Source organism: Gordionus sp. m RMFG-2023, chromosome 5 (assembly GCF_954871325.1).
Source record: "Gordionus sp. m RMFG-2023 chromosome 5, tfGorSpeb1-WG-v2, whole genome shotgun sequence".
NCBI lineage: Eukaryota > Metazoa > Nematomorpha > Gordioida > Chordodea > Parachordodidae > Gordionus > Gordionus sp. m RMFG-2023.
In genome coordinates, this window is record NC_088779.1 from 18113505 (window position 1) to 18131366 (window position 17862).

The window sequence follows — 17862 nt, forward strand, 5'->3', positions numbered from 1 at the left end:
CTGGGTCAATTACTTTCACGTTACAATCAGCAATATAACACAACTACACTTGATATCATGTCATTATGAAATCTCTAATGACAGTTTAGGCAGATTATTTGTCACTTATCAAGTAAATTTAGTAAAACTTAACTTTTGAAGATTTTATTTAACTCCAAAATGGTAATAACCGAAACATATTATATATATTATTTTAAATAAATGGTATTTAATATCAATATATTTTAGAAAACAATCAATTGCCAAGGACATGAAAAACCTATAACAAAATTGAAATATAATTTAGAGGGTGATTTATTGTTTTCTATTGCTAAAGATTCTTCCCCTTGTGTTTGGTACTCTATAAATGGAGAAAGTTTAGGTACTTATAATGGACACAATGGTGCAGTCTATGGTTTAGATGTAAAATGGGATTCCACAAAATTAGTTACAGGTGCTGCAGATACTTTTTCTATATTATGGGATACAGAAACAGGTATAAATTAAGTTAATTAATTTTATATATAACGTAATTTAGGGAAGAGCTTAGGAAATTCTAAATATAAATCTACTGTAAGATCTGTAAATTTTAACATGGATGGTAGTCAGATACTTCTTACAACACAGCAACAAAAAGATGAACCATCATCAGTCTTTCTCTTAGATGTGGCAGAAATTGGAAATGATAATAATTGTATTATCAAAACTCTCAAAATGGTAGGTAAATCTAATGTTACTGGTTCAATATGGGGCCCATTAGATGAATATGTTATTACAACTCATGGAGATGGTAGCATATGCCAATGGGATATAAAAGTAGTGTAGATTTATTAATAAATATTGATGTAATATTTTAAGAATGAGAAATGTATCAATACTGCAATAGATCATAACTTGGAAATAAATGACATCCAATCTTCTATTGATATGGTATATTTTATTACAGCTTCATCCGATCTATGTGCTAAAGTTATTTTCCTTTTATGTACATATGTATAATAAAATTTTTATTATAGCTGTTTGACATGGATACTTTAAAATGTTTAAAAACCTATAAAACAAATCGTAAAGTCAATTCTGCTGCACTTTCACCCACATTTGAACATGTAATTCAATCATTTCATTATTACCTTATTAGTAATTTTAGGTTTTATTTTTTTCTACTTATAAACAAAAATTTTTTATTATAATTTTTATAGAATAATCTAGATTTTATGTTTCTTCATAATACATTTTACTTTTTTACCTAGAACATGGGCTAAATAATATGATTAAAAATATTCGTTAAGCCATGAATAAATAAACAAGGCTTTTTAATATAAGTAATTTAAATGATGTCCATTACTCATTTATTAAATCACCATCTAAACCTTTTATAATTCATCTAATTCTAATTTTTTTCAATTTCCCATTTAAACTACTTAAATACAACTAAAATTATTTAAAATGGAAACCTGGATATAATTGTTAAATATTTAGCTAATTAATCAAAGCCATATCTGTGAACCTCTTTCAAATCGAATGAAACTTTGCATGATGATTATATATTTTATGAGGACTTATGCAATTTAATTTTTTAGACTATATCCCAATTAGTTTCTGGGAATTTCTGGGTCAAAGCTAATAAGTGGTTTTTACAGATAAAGATAAATATTACTCAAAAATGTAATTGTTAGAGACAGTGGCATAGCTACGGGGGTGGTTTTTGGGTTCGGACCCCTCCCATAACAAAAATTTATTTTTAGATTATATGTTCAAAAGACTTATAAGTGGTGACTTTATATCAAATAAATACCAATAATATTTATATTTTTCTGGTTTTGATGTTTATGGAAGGATATTTTATTACTATTGAAATTATCTGGATAGTATTATTATAAAGTCATTGAGAATAAGCTGCTAAATTATAAAACAAATTATTGATGCATTTAAAAAATATATTTATTATATATTATCGAAGATATGGTTATGATTTGTAAGATAAACCCGGCCGAAGGCCGGGCAAAAGGGCCGAAGGCCCATTAAAGGGGGTCTGGAGGTGAAGCCCCCAGGCTTTTATATGTATGGACCCCCTCTAAGGAAAATTCCTAGCTACGCCACTGGATAGAGACCTATATTTGTTATTATTAGAGTGCCCTTATTCCTTTCCTAAATATAATTAATTTTTAAAAAAATATTGGTTTTTTTTCTTTTCTGGAAAAGGTAAAGCTTAATTTTTTAATATGTACTTGAACTTAAAATGTCTATAAATCAATATAAATTTATATTGAAAGAATTAGGACTATTGTTTTTTAGTTATTTTCTGATTTTTATCAATAAAAAAAAGAACTCAAAATTATTTTTTTTTAAATCTAATAGAGCTAAAATTCTACAATATGTACACCTAAAGATCTCCAATAAAATTTATGGGGAAAATCCCCTTTGATAGTGCTCCCTCCCCTTAACAAAATCCTGGATATACTTATGTTTTATAGGCAAGGTTTAATATTTTATTATATATTATATTAAAATTATGCAATTAAATAAAACATTTTTTATAAATTTTATACTTGTAAATTATGTATAAAAAAATGGTAGGCAATATTTCTTTATTTTCTCCAAACCCTGACTCTGAACTTGATCCTTTTTAAAATTATATTCCCAGACCTGGACCCTTTTTTTTGTTGAAGGGTTCACATTCCTGAAAAAACAAACATACCAATTTTTAGAAAATTATAAACTAAGGTACATGGTATATATTAAGAATCGACTTTTCCCAGAAATAAAACAATTTAAGAAATGGAAAGAGTTATCAAATAGTATCAAATATAGGTCTTCAGGGTTGGCAAGTTCATTGACTGGGTGTCAAATACTCTAAAAATCTGAAGAAGAAAAATACTAAAATATGTTTGTAAAAAAAAGAAAAAGATATAAATACATGTGATCATAATGTTGCTTATTGATTAAGTCCACAATTTCAAGTGGAACATCTTACTAGTGAATTTAATGATGTATGTGGTATAATACAAGAAATAGACGTTTTACAAAATGGTGGTGATCAAAATATTTCAAGTGATATCATAAATTTCGTTAAAGTGGCATATTTAATAGAAAATTATGTGAAAAATAGTAAATTCCATAAGAGATAATCATATGGACTTTGGTCACCACCATCTTATTAATAGAAGTGGCATTTGACTAATAATTCATATTTCTACTTAGAAATTGGTTGGTCTGGGTGTAACGTATGAAAATGATCTGAGATTTCAAATTTCACACCATCAAAATCCCACGGATGGGTTGTGAGATTTTGATTTAAATGGCCCCCAATGTTTTTGAAGCGATAAATTAAAAGTAAAAGTTTTCATGACAAGTATTTAAAATTACTAATATTATAATATAGTGACAATAATTATATACACCCTAACTGACTAATTATAATCTTTGATTGCTTTGCAAGATATATTTGTTTAATTTCAAGAGTTCATTTGTATTTTTAGATTAATAAGTCGAATACTGGATATATCAAATAAATAAACACCATTAAGCAATAAAGTAAAGGATTTATATAATTTCTATTTTTAATATATATAAATTAAATTGCATATAATTGAATAGTTGATTATTTATAATTATATACAAATAAACTTAAATATTATAATTATGTAGCGTAGTCTTATTGGTTATATGTTACACTACCTACCTTCAAAATCTTGGTTCAAATCCCTGTACATACCTTTTTTTAAATTGAAAATCTGATTGTTTTGTTCTTTTTATTTTTCACAAAATTCGGCATATCTTATAACCCAATGCTGCCTATCTAGTCTGTATTTCATACCAAAGAGTGGGGGTGATATGGTTCAGATTATTTTAGGCTATGTGGGTTGCCTTGGCAATATATGAATATTATTTAATTTATTATTTGTAAAGGAAGTAAAAATATCCTTACTAATACTCTAATTTACACAATATGAAATTTAAATATAAAACAAATTTAAGTTTAAAGAGGTCCAAAACCGAAGACTACAATCTCATAACTATCCAGATTTGACCTTTCCTCAGATTTCCTATACTAATATTAATTTATGATACCTCCCTTTTCTACCCTACCCTCTAAAAATCATTACCTACCCTTTTTAAATAATGCAAAGAAATGGTAAGATAAATTCTTAACTTATTTGTTTACCTAATATAATATTTTTTTAAAAAAATCCTATTTTTGAATTGAGTCATATAAACTAATAAGCAAATAGACGAAGAACTTTATTGATATAACTATTTATCATATAATGTACATTATAATGTATATATAGAATTTTATTTATAAACTACAACTTTCATCAAAAAAATATATCAGCTCAATATAAATTATAATATGAATGAAATATATATATTTTTTAATAAAAATTATTTGATCCTAATAAGGAAATATTAAATAATGTTTAGAGCGAAGATAAATGATTGCAATCAAAAACATTTTCAAAATGGTTTCCTCCATTTTTTATATAAATAAAATTATTATAAAATTTTATTTATATTATCGCGAATATAAAATAGTTCATATCGGGCCCATACAAAGTTATTATTATATTTTAAATATGTAAAAATAGGAGTATTAAGCATTGTGGTCATAGCCCTGACTTCTGTGTCAGAAGCCCATATCTGTCCTGTCATAACATTATTTACAATATACGTTTTTATATCCATTTTTTTATTTGTGTCATAAATGTAATACTGAATTACTTTTTCCATCTCAAATGTTAGCATAAATTGTGCCAACCATTGCCTGAGAATAATATGGGAATTTTGAGCCTCTGTGATCTCCACACTAATCGCCCTAAATTTTATAAAGTAGAAAAAAATGAAATTTTATAATAATATGTTACTCCTTTAAAAACAATTCCCATCACCTTCAATTTGCCCCAAGATAGTTGGTTCACCAAGTTGTTTACCATATTCAACATCCCGACAATGTTTGGAGAGCATATATTTTGGCATTATATTTTTCCCATGCTTTTGTTGTAGGAAAAAAATATCCAGGGATATTTTCTAATTTATTTATTATCATATTATCATCATCCAATTCTGTATACATAATTAATTAAAAAATCAATCAAAAACATTTCAGAAATAACATTACCTATGGGAGACTTTGGATCGATAAAATCTGTCAAGTGGAAAATTTTCATCTTTAAAGCCAAAATTCTGGGAACCACTGTCAATAGGAAATGTATTACTTATATCTTCACACAGATGTGCTGCTTATAAAAATATATCAAAAATAACATTACCTATGGGAGATTTTGGATCGATAAAATCTGTATCAAGTGGAAAATTTTCATCTTCAAAGCCAACATTCTGGGAACCACTGTCAATAGGTTATGTATTCTGTCAATAGGTTATGTATTACATATATCTTCACCCAGATGTGCTACTTATAATATTTTTAAAAAATTATCATATCATTCAAAAAATAATTTGAATATATATCAAAAATAACATTACCTATGGGAGACTTTGGATCGATAATATCTGTATCAAGTGGGAAATTTACATCTTCAAGCTGAACATTTAGGGAACCAATATCTAAAGGCAATACATTATAATAAAAACATTTAAAATAATTATAATGATATTAAATAGTGTTGTTAAACGGCTCGTTTTGAGTCGATTTTTAAAAACGGCTAACTCAATATTTCATCCAGAATAGTATTACGCAAGCCGGAATATTTTGTTTGCAGAAGGAACAAAGGTTTGGACATCTATTAGCGAAATCTCAAGGCTTAGGCAGTATTTTTCTGGCTAAAATATTGAGTTAGCCGTTTTTAAAAATCGGCTCAAAACGAGCCGTTTAACAACACTAATATTAAATATTAACCTTTGTATCTAAAAATATTTTTTACTTTATAAAAAAATGTGATTTTGAAAAAATCATTACCATTTTCATCTGGATCTTCATTTTTTCGCACAATAAATTCTTTTAGATTGCGTAGATTATATTTTGTTTTCAAAATAACATTATTTGTTGTTATTATTCATATACACCTTGATATACAATAAATAATTTATATAATATAATTATTACCCTTATCAAATATTTTATTGACAAATAAGGGCCAATCCAGGGGTTCAACATTTTTTCCTTTGATTTATGATTCCATGCAAGAACCTTTGTCCCACAACAAAAGATTTTGCACCATTAGTCCTCTTCTCATAATCCTTTCTCTGTTTGATCTGAGCTGTGCCAATATTTTGTACAGCCAGCTCTGTTATTTTCTTGAGATGCGCCATTTTTATATCTAACTCTTCCCTTAGACATTCGTCAATTTTTATTTTTGCCATGACCTCTGTAAGCATAATACATCATTAATTTTATTTTGTAACTAAATAATAATTAAAAATATAATTTTAAAGATTATCTCTACTGTCATAGGACGTCGCAGTTTCTGACCATACATCAGTTCATAGGGTGAAAATTCTGTAGAAGAATGTATGCAAGAATTGTAGGTCCCACACATCCCTACTAAAGCGTCCGGCCAGTCAGTTGGGATATCCAAAACCGATTTTGCTATTTGGTTCTGGATTGTTCTATTAACTCTCTCAACCAAACCATTTGTGGGTGGTAGGCGGAGGTTATTCTCTGTACTATCCCACAATATTTATGGAATTCTGTGCAAACATTGTTACAGAATTCCCTACCCTGATCATTTATCTGAATTTATATATTATTAGTTTTATTAAATTAAAAACAAATAAAATTCAAAGTTAAAATTGATATTTTTAATTTTATTACTTCATAACATTGGTGGGTGTTGACAATAATGTATAAGGCTTTCACAACAGATTTAGCTGTTTTATCCTTTATAGGAATGGTCATTAAATATTTTGAGAAATAACATATTGCACATATAATATATTTAAAATTTTCTTTAGACTCTGGCATCTGGATTAAATTGATGCCAATTTGATACAAAGACTTTGGTACAACCTTTATATTATGCATAACATTTGAACTTTTATCAAAACGACTGTTTGATTTTTGACAAACCTCACAGGATTTGATAAACTCCCTAATGTGTTTATTGCTTCCTAACCAATAAAAGCTATAAAAAAATTAATTAAGATAATGTTGCAAATGTTTACTTTTCAGTTATTATTTGATTAGTTTTATTTATCCCCAGATGCCCTCCCATGGAAATACCTGGAATGTATCATTTTAATTATCTTCCTTTGTTCATCTCCTGACCATATAACTTTTCTTTCTTCTAAAATAATATATCATTATATTATATACATAATAATAAGCAGAAAAAATAAAAACAATCAATGGCTTAAAGATTTATAATGAAAAATTGCATTGAAAATTTTATATTTATACATTATAAAGTATCTGACATTTACTTTTACCCAAAGTGTTAACTTCTGCAATGTTAAATTTTATATTTATAATAATATTAGGTGATGTTGCAGAAATAATAAATTATGTGATAATCTAAATTAAATTTTAGTTGTATAAATAGCACTTATCTTATAATGCCTATATGTAAAATCTTAGTAAATATATTAAATGTTCTTATATATATAAACATAAAATACATTAAAATAATTTGAAATAAAAAATACACTTACATCCTGATTTACCTATAAAATAAATTAATTAAGACTTTAACAAAAATATATGAAATGTTTTAATCAAATTTAATAATTATCCTAAATTTAAAAAATAAATTAATATATATATAAACCTATATACATTATGACAATTTGAAATAAAAAAATATCTAAAATTTACTTTCCCCTATCATGTAGTAAAGATTGTCATCTTTTATCTTGTAGGACGTGCTTTTTCTAATAAAGTTAGACTTATTGACATTAAGTGGAATTTTTGAAAATTTTAAAAATTCATTTATTTTGGGAGAAATTATCACCAAAAATATTTATAAAATATAATATATATTGTTAGTTAAAAACTTACTTCATAATACAGGAAATATTCAGGTCATTAATGAATATTAATAAAATATATTTAACCAAGTTTATAGTTCTTGAATATATGTTGTGCATTTCATAAACGCCAAAAAAATATCAAAATTTTCTCTACTCAATTTTTTAAAATAATTTGATATTTTTAAAATATTACAAATATTAATTTATTATTATTATGAAATTATATACAAAATAAAAGTATTATCATAAAATAACCCAAATCAATATAAATATTGGATCGGATTTTCTAAAATCGGCATAGCCTTACTAAATTAGAATAACAATAAATAAGTGTTTCAATCAATAAAATAAATAAAAATTTTAAAATTGATTAATCATTCAATAATACATGCTCACTATATTATTTCATTTTTTTAATTAATTTATTGGTATTTTTATTTCTATCAACACCTAACCCCAAGCCTGGAAAAACTATAGACGAATATACAGTTAAAATTGTACAAGAATTTTATTGTATGGACGAAATAAGCAGAATCATGCCAGGCAAGAAAGATTGCGTTTCGATTTTGACCAAAGACGGAAAAAAGAATACCATACATAAGAGATTAATTTTAGATAATTTGAAAGAAATTCATATATTTTTTAAAGAAATGAGGTCTGATGTTAAAATTGGTTTTTCGAAATTTGCAAGCATTCGCCCAAAAATTGCATACTCGTTGGAGGTAGTGGTACACATGTATGTGATTGTAGCTACCGCCAAATTAATGATCATTGGATCAAATTTAACCAATGATATGGTGCCCTTTAAAACATACAAACATATTTTACACTTAATAATTTGTAATTCGCTTCAACCATCCAGTTATATGGGCAAATGTGATAATTGTCCAGGGTCAACACATTTACGCGATCAAATAGAAATATTGTTTTGTTCTAAGGACATCGAATTTATAACATACAAACAATGGCTATCCGTAGATAGAACCACTCTTGAAACAATGACCAAACCAGTAGGTGAATTTATCAATGCCTTTTTAAAAAAAATGGAATATTTATTACTCCATTTTTTTATTTCAACGCAACAATCGTTATATCAAAACAATCTAAAATTAAACTTAGACGAAGACCAATATTTAATTTTGTAATTTTTAAGAAAACTATAGCTTTATACTTTAGGATGAAGTACAAAATTATCATTAGAATAGGGCTCAATCCACTGCTCATCCTTTTGTTATATATTATAAAGATAATTTTGCCAATATTTGTTGCCTAAATTATGTAATGATATCCGAATCTTTGCAACACAATACAATAGCAGTACATAATTTCAAAAAAACATTGGTAAATTTTTTAATTAATAAAATTTGTAGGCCAAATAAAATTTTTTATTTTTCCGATGATAAAAATCGTAAAAATTTTATTAATATTTGCCATCATGAGATGGATTAGGCGAAATGAAATTTTTCTGCTATAGCACACTGGAAAAGTGTTTGTGATGGGATTGGTGACACTGTTAAAAGATTAGCCGTTAGAGCTAGTTTACAAGGCCTTACTCAAAGTAAATAACCACATCATATGAATTGTACGAGTTAAATAAAGAAAATATTAATGTCATATATTTTGAATGGATGACCAAAATAAATTATGATTATGAAGATTTATTACTCAAGGAAAGATTTTCAAAAACTAGATCTATATCTGGAACACATAACATACACACCTTGATTCCAACAGATCTACATCAATTTACAAAACTATTGACCCTGATGACAGAAAACTCCCCTTTTATAGTGCCAAGGGAAATTCAATAGAAAGTACTATAGAATAGTTATCATATAATGATGAAAGTATAATTATTGAAGAAATATCAGGATACCTAACGTATCCTTATGATTCTAATTGGTAGCTTTGTTTTAGTGAAAAATTAAAAGCAGGATATATAAAGTTTTTAACCCATCCGGACTTTCTAATTCCTTTACATTTCCAAGTATAGACGACACTCTTTACTTGCCCAAATGTCATATCTTAACATTAGTTTCACTGTTAACTGCTACTGGCCGTAGTTATGCATTGTTGTCACAAGAAAGTAAATGCGCTACCGAAAAATTAGAATCTTTTAAAAGTGAGTTGTTTATTAGATTTTTAAATTTAAATTATATCAATTATTTTAATATTTAGGGCGCCATATATGAAATGCACAAGATTCTGATTCATATATTCAAGAACTCGAAACTTAATTGAACATATTTTATTAATATTCATTAAATATATGTTATATGGGCAAAAAATTTTATAATAAATTTAAATTATAAATAAAGTAATAAATTGAATTTCTTTTATCGATAGACAATTTCTATAATTGAATGAAAGCCCCATTTATTGTTATTTTCACTTACAAGATGAATAATCCTTTAAATTATATCAAATAGTCTAAGAAAAACCATTAAAAACTGATTAATATATAATTTATACACTTTTCTAAACATTTTTATCAATTTTGAGAATGAAGATGGCCGCGTCCCAGATTATTTTTTTTTTTAAATATAAAGGAGAGTTTAATAATGTCTACTAAATTTTTTAAAAAAATTGAAGGTCGTATTATTTTCAAAAAATTGTTTTTAGTCCTATATTAAATAAAATGACCGGAAATTGGAAAAAAAAATTTTTTAATTTTTTTTATCTAAAGTAGAATCTTTGTACGTAATTTTGATATTAAATTTGTTATTTACAATTATGTAGTTTTTAAATATGCTTAATTTAATGAAGGCAGATAATGGTAAAAATACGTCATTTTTGCCACTTTGAACCCTAATATCTCCAAAAATATAAAAGATACGAGGCTAACATTTTGGCTATTTCTTAACTATACTAACCTTTCTTTGCTTACCAAATTTTAAAAAAAATTGAAGGGGGTCGGCCGAATCGTGGTTGATTTGTCATGGAATGACCCATTCCTTTCCTTTCTTTTCAAATTAAAATGTATTATATAGAAATATTTCAATTTGACAGTTACATTAAAATCTGACGTTTTAAATTTGAGAAAATCTAATCCATATTATTTTCGTAATGTGAGATTTTAAAAAAATCCATGAGATTTTGAAATATTGAATAGCCGTGAGATTCTGAATATTTAAATGGCCCCCAATGTATTTGAAGCGATAAAAATCAAAATCTCATGAAATCACTTTCACATGGTATGAGCCGTGAGATTTGGTGTGAGAATTCGAAATCTCACGGCAATCACTTTCACACGCTACAGGTTACTAAAACAGAAATCGATTGAAGATCTTGACAACAGGAAAATATTATAAAATATTCAAAAAAAAATATTATCTTAAAAAGCATTTATTGGTCAATTGAACGAATCATATTTGATCATTGAAATATATATCTCTATCATTTATTTTAGTAATCTTTATTTTTATCGGTTTTTTGAATTAATCTTTTAGCTTTGACTCACTATATCTCCTAAACAATTGAGTTAGAGCTTAAAAAATTAAATTAGGTCCTTACAAAGTATACTAACATCATGCAATTTAATTGATTTGAAATAGAACCACGAAACCTGGTTGATTTCATGTGAGATGACCCATTTGTTAGTATTTAATGTCCATATTTTATTTAATTAATGAGAAAAAAATAAAAAACATTCTTTATTAGATATTTCAGATGAAATATTCAACATTAATTGTAAGTGAATAATTTGGAAAAATTAATGAAATATGATGATTTTACAAAATAGGTAGCTTTAGGTGGAGGGGAAGATGTTAGGCAAGTTACGACAAGTGCAGACAAAGGTGGTTTTGAAACCAGACTTTATCATCTGATTTACGAGGAAGAATTCGCAAAAGTACCTGGACATTTTGGTCCTATAAATTCCTTAGCATTTCACCCTGATGGAAAAAGGTTATATAATTAAATTTAGTAAATTAAATATCAATGATAAGTGACTATTTAACCCTACCTGGTCAGACATGATATATCAACACCTCAAAAATTTTGTAAATATTATTACTACTAACATTTAGATATTTTAGCCTATTATTAGTTTTTAAGATATAAACGTTTTTTGGAGAGACAAAGAGACATTGAATTCACATTTTAAAATATATCATCCAGACAACTATAACTTTATTTATAAATAATTATTATTAAAATTTTAAAAATTAATTTGCTAATATTATTTAGATATTAATAAATTTTATGCCCATTATATTCTTAATTGTTTTTTGTAACAAAAATCTCTTATGAAAATTTTAGTTACCATTTAATCTTCAAATTTTTTAGTTAATCTAATAAGTAATTTAATTATCAAGGATTATGAATATTTGAGTAATATATAGAGGTCTGCTAAGTGATTTTTTCATGGCCCAAGCCCGAATTCAAAAAAAATTTGTTGTCAACCCGACTGAATTTTTTTAAATTTGAGTGTGAATATTATAATATCCAAATACAATTAAATATTATGTATATTACCTTAAATAAAAGTTATTTGACCGTCATAATATAATCACTATTTATATTAAGTTGCATTTTATTTAAATTGGGAACATATACCTCAGTTTATATATTTAAAAAGCTGAAATACAATAGAATTTAAAAATTATGTTAAAATAATATGCATGATATAATGAACATATTATAAAGATATATCATTATCAATAGTATCGCATAGTGAATAAATGTGGAATATAAATAATAAGAAGTTGAGTTTATCAGACTCTAAACAAGTCCACCTATTAACGCTCTTTCACTGCTAGCCAAGGAAGCAGGGATAGGCAGGATTAAAAGCCAAACATTTAAATTGGGAAAGTCGTTTTGATAAGTCATCCACCAATTTGAGATTTGTTAAACAATTTAAATATTGAAAATTTGAGGCTATTTAATTAAATAAATATTAGATAAATATATTTTAAGGTAATAGGAAAAACAACCCATGGAAAAAAATTCCCCGGAAAAAAACCCAATAGAAAAAAATTAAAAAAAAAAGAAAATCGTTATTTTTTAAAAAAAAATTCTTGTCAATTTTTTTCTCAATTTATTATTTTCTTCCCATTTTTGCTTTAAGTCATTGTTAATCTTTATTTTTCTGACCTTTTCTCAATTTTTTTCTTCTCAATTTTCACTTAATTTTTTTAGTATAACCTAGCAATAATTAATATTGATAAATAATTTTATAAGCGAATTCCACAATCATTAACAGCTATTAAACTCCAAAAAAAAACACAAAATACTTACGAAAAAATATTCGAAGTAATAATGTCTAAATGTCAAGAACGGGATTTATTTCCTGATCCATTATATATACATGGATTTCGAAAAGTCTGCTATGAGCGCGGTTAAACTGTCATTGGTATGATTATTAATATGTTAAATTATTTATATTTATTTTTTCAATTAGGGGATCACATCATAATCAGAGGATGCTTTTACCATTTGTGTCAAAGTACCCATAGAAAAATTCAAAAGCTAGGTCTGGAAAGCCAATACAGAACCGATGAAGCCCTAAGCTACTTTTGTGGCATGATGGACGGCTTAGCATTTGTTCCTTTATGTGATGTGGGCATTGCAATGGCATTCCTTAGATCGGTTACTACGAGTAATGGTAAGGATATTCTTGAATATTTCAATAAAAATTACATCAATGGAGTATCAATGGAGGTCAGAAGCAATTCTCAATCCCAGACAGGTCGAATTGGGCCTCGATTTTCTCCATAAACTTGAATCAGAGCACTCTATCCAACGAATAATTCATAAATAATTAATGCGAAGGTTCGAATCATCGTTTTTCTAATCTGGTTGGGAATAAACACCCATCAATCAGGGTATTGATTAAAAAAAATGAAATGCGAGGTGGCTGCCGATGAAACCAAACTTGAACGATGGCGTGTAGGTAGTTGGACACCGAAAACAAAATCGTGATGTTCAAATTGGTACTGGGTAAAAAAAATATCCCAGTAAAATAACCCATGTATTTTTTATTTTCGTAAAAATTTTTAGCTATAGTAATAAATACAATATCCATCTTATTTATATATTAAGTAGACTAAATTTGACAAATTTTCAATAAGATCTGTTTATTTTATTGATAAATCATTATTATATATATAATTTATTATTAAATTACATTTTTATAATATTTTTTTCTAAAATACTAATTTGTCTATACCTTATTAAATCAAAATAAAAATATACCGATATTATTAGATCTTAAGTAAATTCGAAAAAAAATTTCGGAGTTTTTTTCGGGATTCATATTTTAATTAGCCTGATAGAATATGATGTAAATAAAGTATGGAATAATAATAAAATAATTTGATTTCTGATTGACATATTAAAATAATTATTTATATATTTATTTATAGGGTCAGGCTTCGGGTTGTACATTTACAACCCAAGCCCTAACATAAAAAATCTTTTATATCCGAATCCGACCCGTTTTCGGGTCAGGCTAAAGACAACCCACGCAGACCTCTAGATTTATATATGAAGTTAAAAATATGGAATTGACACCACTTAACTATTGAAGGGTTAAAAAATCAATAAATGATGGAATGGTGATTCCTATAATTTGTATTATAAGAAATAAAACTATTGTTAACAACTTGGAAATAAAAATCTATGAACCGATTTCCTTTTCTAATACTTATAGTAATTGGAACTGAATTTATATGATAAATGAAAAACCATTAATTTTTTGTGGGGGGAGGGCGGGGATTTAAAAAAATTTGTGGAAATATTATCCGTGGCTCAATTTATATGTTTTATGTTGTTTAAAATATTGAATAATTTATTTTAGGAAGTTTAAATTTTTCCATTGCTAACAGATAGTGTTGTTAAACAGCTCGTTTTGAGCCGATTTTTAAAAACGGCTAACTCAATATTTTAGCAAGAAAAATATTACCTAAGCCTTGAGATTTCGCTATTAGATGTTTAAACCTTCGGATCATCTATGAGAAGAATCTTCAGTCTTGCGTAATGTTTACCTGGATAAAATACTGTGTTAGCCGTTTTTAAAAATCAGCTCAAATGGAGCCGTTTAATAACACTATTAACAGAATTTTGACATTGGAACCTTATTAATATTCAGAACTGGAATCCTTTTTAATCCAGCTTTCAAACTCTTAATAAAATAAACATTATTCAAATATGTTGTGTAGTGTAAAACTAGTCTATTTCGCCAATTTCAAATTAAGATTATAATCAAAATAATATTGCACAAGCCTCGAATTTGGTTATTTAATTTAAATGCCCAAACTTTCTATCTTTTTGAGCAAAATATCCATGCTTGCATAATATTTTTTGGCTAAAATATTTGGCTGGCCATTTTTAAAAATTGAACCGTTGTAAAAGAAAATTAAGATAAAATTAATTTATTGAAGATCCTTTTGATGAAACCAGGGTTCAACCCTAACCGCGAAACCGGAATGAACCGTTATAAAGAAAATATTAAAAGAGCGAACCGAACTGTTATAAATATTTTGAACCGGTTTAATGCGTTTCATAGCGGTTTTTTTAAATAATTAATTTTAAATTATTAACCTAAATTTTAATTTTTCTTGGGGGCAATTTAAATTTGTGATTTCTTTTCAATTTGAATTTTAAAATTAAATCGCTATTCTCATATCAATCGATACCAAGTTTATTGTTTTAAATTTATTACTCAATTTAATAGAGATTAGGCAAATTACTAGTTAATTAGATAAGAAATATTCTTCATTAATTAGATAAAAAATATTCTTCATGGCGAAAATAAATAAGAAATTATAAAATTCAAAAAATCCGAAATGGAACAAAACCTTTATAAAATTTTAAACTAAAAACCTAACCTCTATACTTAACGGTTTGAAGCTCTGGATGAAACATGACATTAATTGAGGTAGAAATACATATAATCTTCACCAAAATTAGTTAAGTAGCTTACATAAATATTTTGAAAATTGATTCATCAAATGACGATTGTTGGGGGAAGGGGGGGGGGGGGGTAATAATATGATAAGCATAAGCCCTAAATATAAAGGTAAGCTATATAGGTCAGATGCAGTTTAGATTTTCGATGCATTTCTTTAGCTGTAAAGAATAAATGGATGTGAAAATGTTGAGCTAAGTGTTATATATTAGGATTTGGCCACATCGATAAAGTAAATCATTGTAATAGTTAGATTAATTAAATTTTTTAATTAATTTAGAGGTTAGTAAGAAGATTCCAAGTTTATATGAAACATTTAAAAGTAAACGATATTAGGGTAGTTAAGAAGTGAATGGCATAAAATGTTAACTTAACTTATTTGTCCAGCAGTACGAACAGCTCCTACATGACAGGATTTCCACTGGATGAAAACTCCCCCCTAAAAATTTTTCGCTGTTTTCCCATTATTAATTATAATGATACATCTTTCATAAATTTTAAAAAGAAATACATAAATTATTTTGAGTTATTTTTTAGATCATAAATTTAATTAAACCCCCCCCCCTCATTTACAGTGAATGCATTATTATAGCATATTGTTTAGCATGAATATGAATTTGCTGAGTATGTTCTATAATAAAAGTACATATTATTTACAGCAATGTATTTTGCCATATTTCATCTAAAAATTTAATAAATAACTACCCTATAAATTTATTCTACCCCCTTAAAGTCGCCTATCACAGATGTTTACCCGTCCACGCCCGCCCATACTTTGAATGAGTATGGTCGGGTTTTTAAAAATATTTTCAACATTGGGCAGGTGGGTTGAAAAAAAATTTTAAAAAATGGGCGGATAAATTTTTGATCTTTTTCAAGCGAAATGAGCAGAATAGACTTCAATTTGTTAAAATTGATAGTTTTATTTCATAATATTGCATATTATATATGTTTAATTAAAAATACATTTAAATAAGCGGGCCTGTTTAAACAAAATTTATAGATATGCTAAAAGGGGAAATAATCAACCATAGTGACAAATTTGAATATCCAAAATTTTTGAGAATTATAACCATTCTTAAGCTGATTTTGGGAATTAACCATATATAATATACTTTACTATATATAAACTAACCTCATATATATAATTTTTTAGCATTAGTACAGGAGGCGAAGAAGCTATTATCAAGATTAATTACTTTGATTCTTCATATTTCAATTTTAAAATATAATTTCGAATACATTATACAAAATTTTAAATACACTTAATAAAAAGTTTTATAGTGTATGGAACAAATGCAAGAGGGTAAGGGGAACTGTGTTTATTATATTATTGTACTACCACAATATTTCTCTTTTATATGGGAAAAAGCCAAATTTTTATTAATTTATATGGAATTGATACTTAAAATTTGAATTTTAAATATTTTATATCGTTATTTTATTACAATTAATAATTATAATATTTTTGAGTTTTAAGTTATATACAGTTAGAGATAACCTTAATAGATAACTTATGTAGTATTTTTCATGGTAAAATATTAATAGAGTAGAACCACATTATATTTTTTTCCTTAGATATAATTAACCTTCAATATAGGTAACTAAATTTGAAATTTTTGTTAACTACCTATCTCGTAATGTTTTTTTATCGTTAATTTTTTTATTTTATCTATTTCTTAAGAATTTCCTAAAAGAAAATTAATTGTATAGTAAAATACCTCAGATAGTTATAATGGTAAAATCGTTTTATTGGTACACATATTTTTATGATTCCTAAATATGTTTAATTTTTAGAACTTTATAATAATGTTAAATTTATAAAAATAAAGAAAAAAACGACTTCATTTTATCTGTATTAATAATAATTTTAAAAAAACTTGAGTCAGTAATGGATTAGATTTGTGGTAGTGATCTAAGTAAATGGAACGCTTTGTAATCATTATTGTTGCTTAAGTTCATAATAGGTCAATTCAGCCAAACTTTTATCGCGAAATAATTTTATAGTGAAGGTAATGTCGCGAATACTTTAGAGCGAAACTTTTATC

General features: G+C 26.3%; 1 protein-coding gene across 2 annotated transcripts; it reads left to right on the forward strand.

Moving 5' to 3' along the window:
* Nucleotides 1–93: 93 nt before the first annotated feature.
* On the forward strand, nucleotides 94–17390 carry LOC135930533 (eukaryotic translation initiation factor 3 subunit I-like). Of its 2 annotated transcripts, none has more exons than XM_065467336.1 (7): nucleotides 94–162; nucleotides 229–475; nucleotides 518–795; nucleotides 838–948; nucleotides 996–1085; nucleotides 11648–11811; nucleotides 16971–17390. In XM_065467336.1, the coding sequence occupies exons 1-7, from the start codon at nucleotides 160–162 to the stop codon at nucleotides 17044–17046; spliced, it is 969 nt and encodes a 322-aa protein (XP_065323408.1). In that variant the 5' UTR covers nucleotides 94–159; the 3' UTR covers nucleotides 17047–17390. The 2 variants fall into 2 exon arrangements, with proteins under 2 accessions (XP_065323408.1, XP_065323409.1); XM_065467337.1 differs by lacking the exon at nucleotides 16971–17390 and adding an exon at nucleotides 13307–13940.
* The last annotated feature ends 472 nt before the right edge of the window (nucleotides 17391–17862 follow it).

What these genes read in the sequence shown, in the direction of transcription:
- LOC135930533 (XM_065467336.1), top strand. An exon ending in TATGCCAATGGGATATAAAA is followed by an intron (nt 796 to 837) that starts GTAGTGTAGATT and finishes TAATATTTTAAG; the next exon opens with AATGAGAAATGTATCAATAC. An exon ending in TTTCACCCACATTTGAACAT is followed by an intron (nt 1,086 to 11,647) that starts GTAATTCAATCA and finishes TTTACAAAATAG; the next exon opens with GTAGCTTTAGGTGGAGGGGA.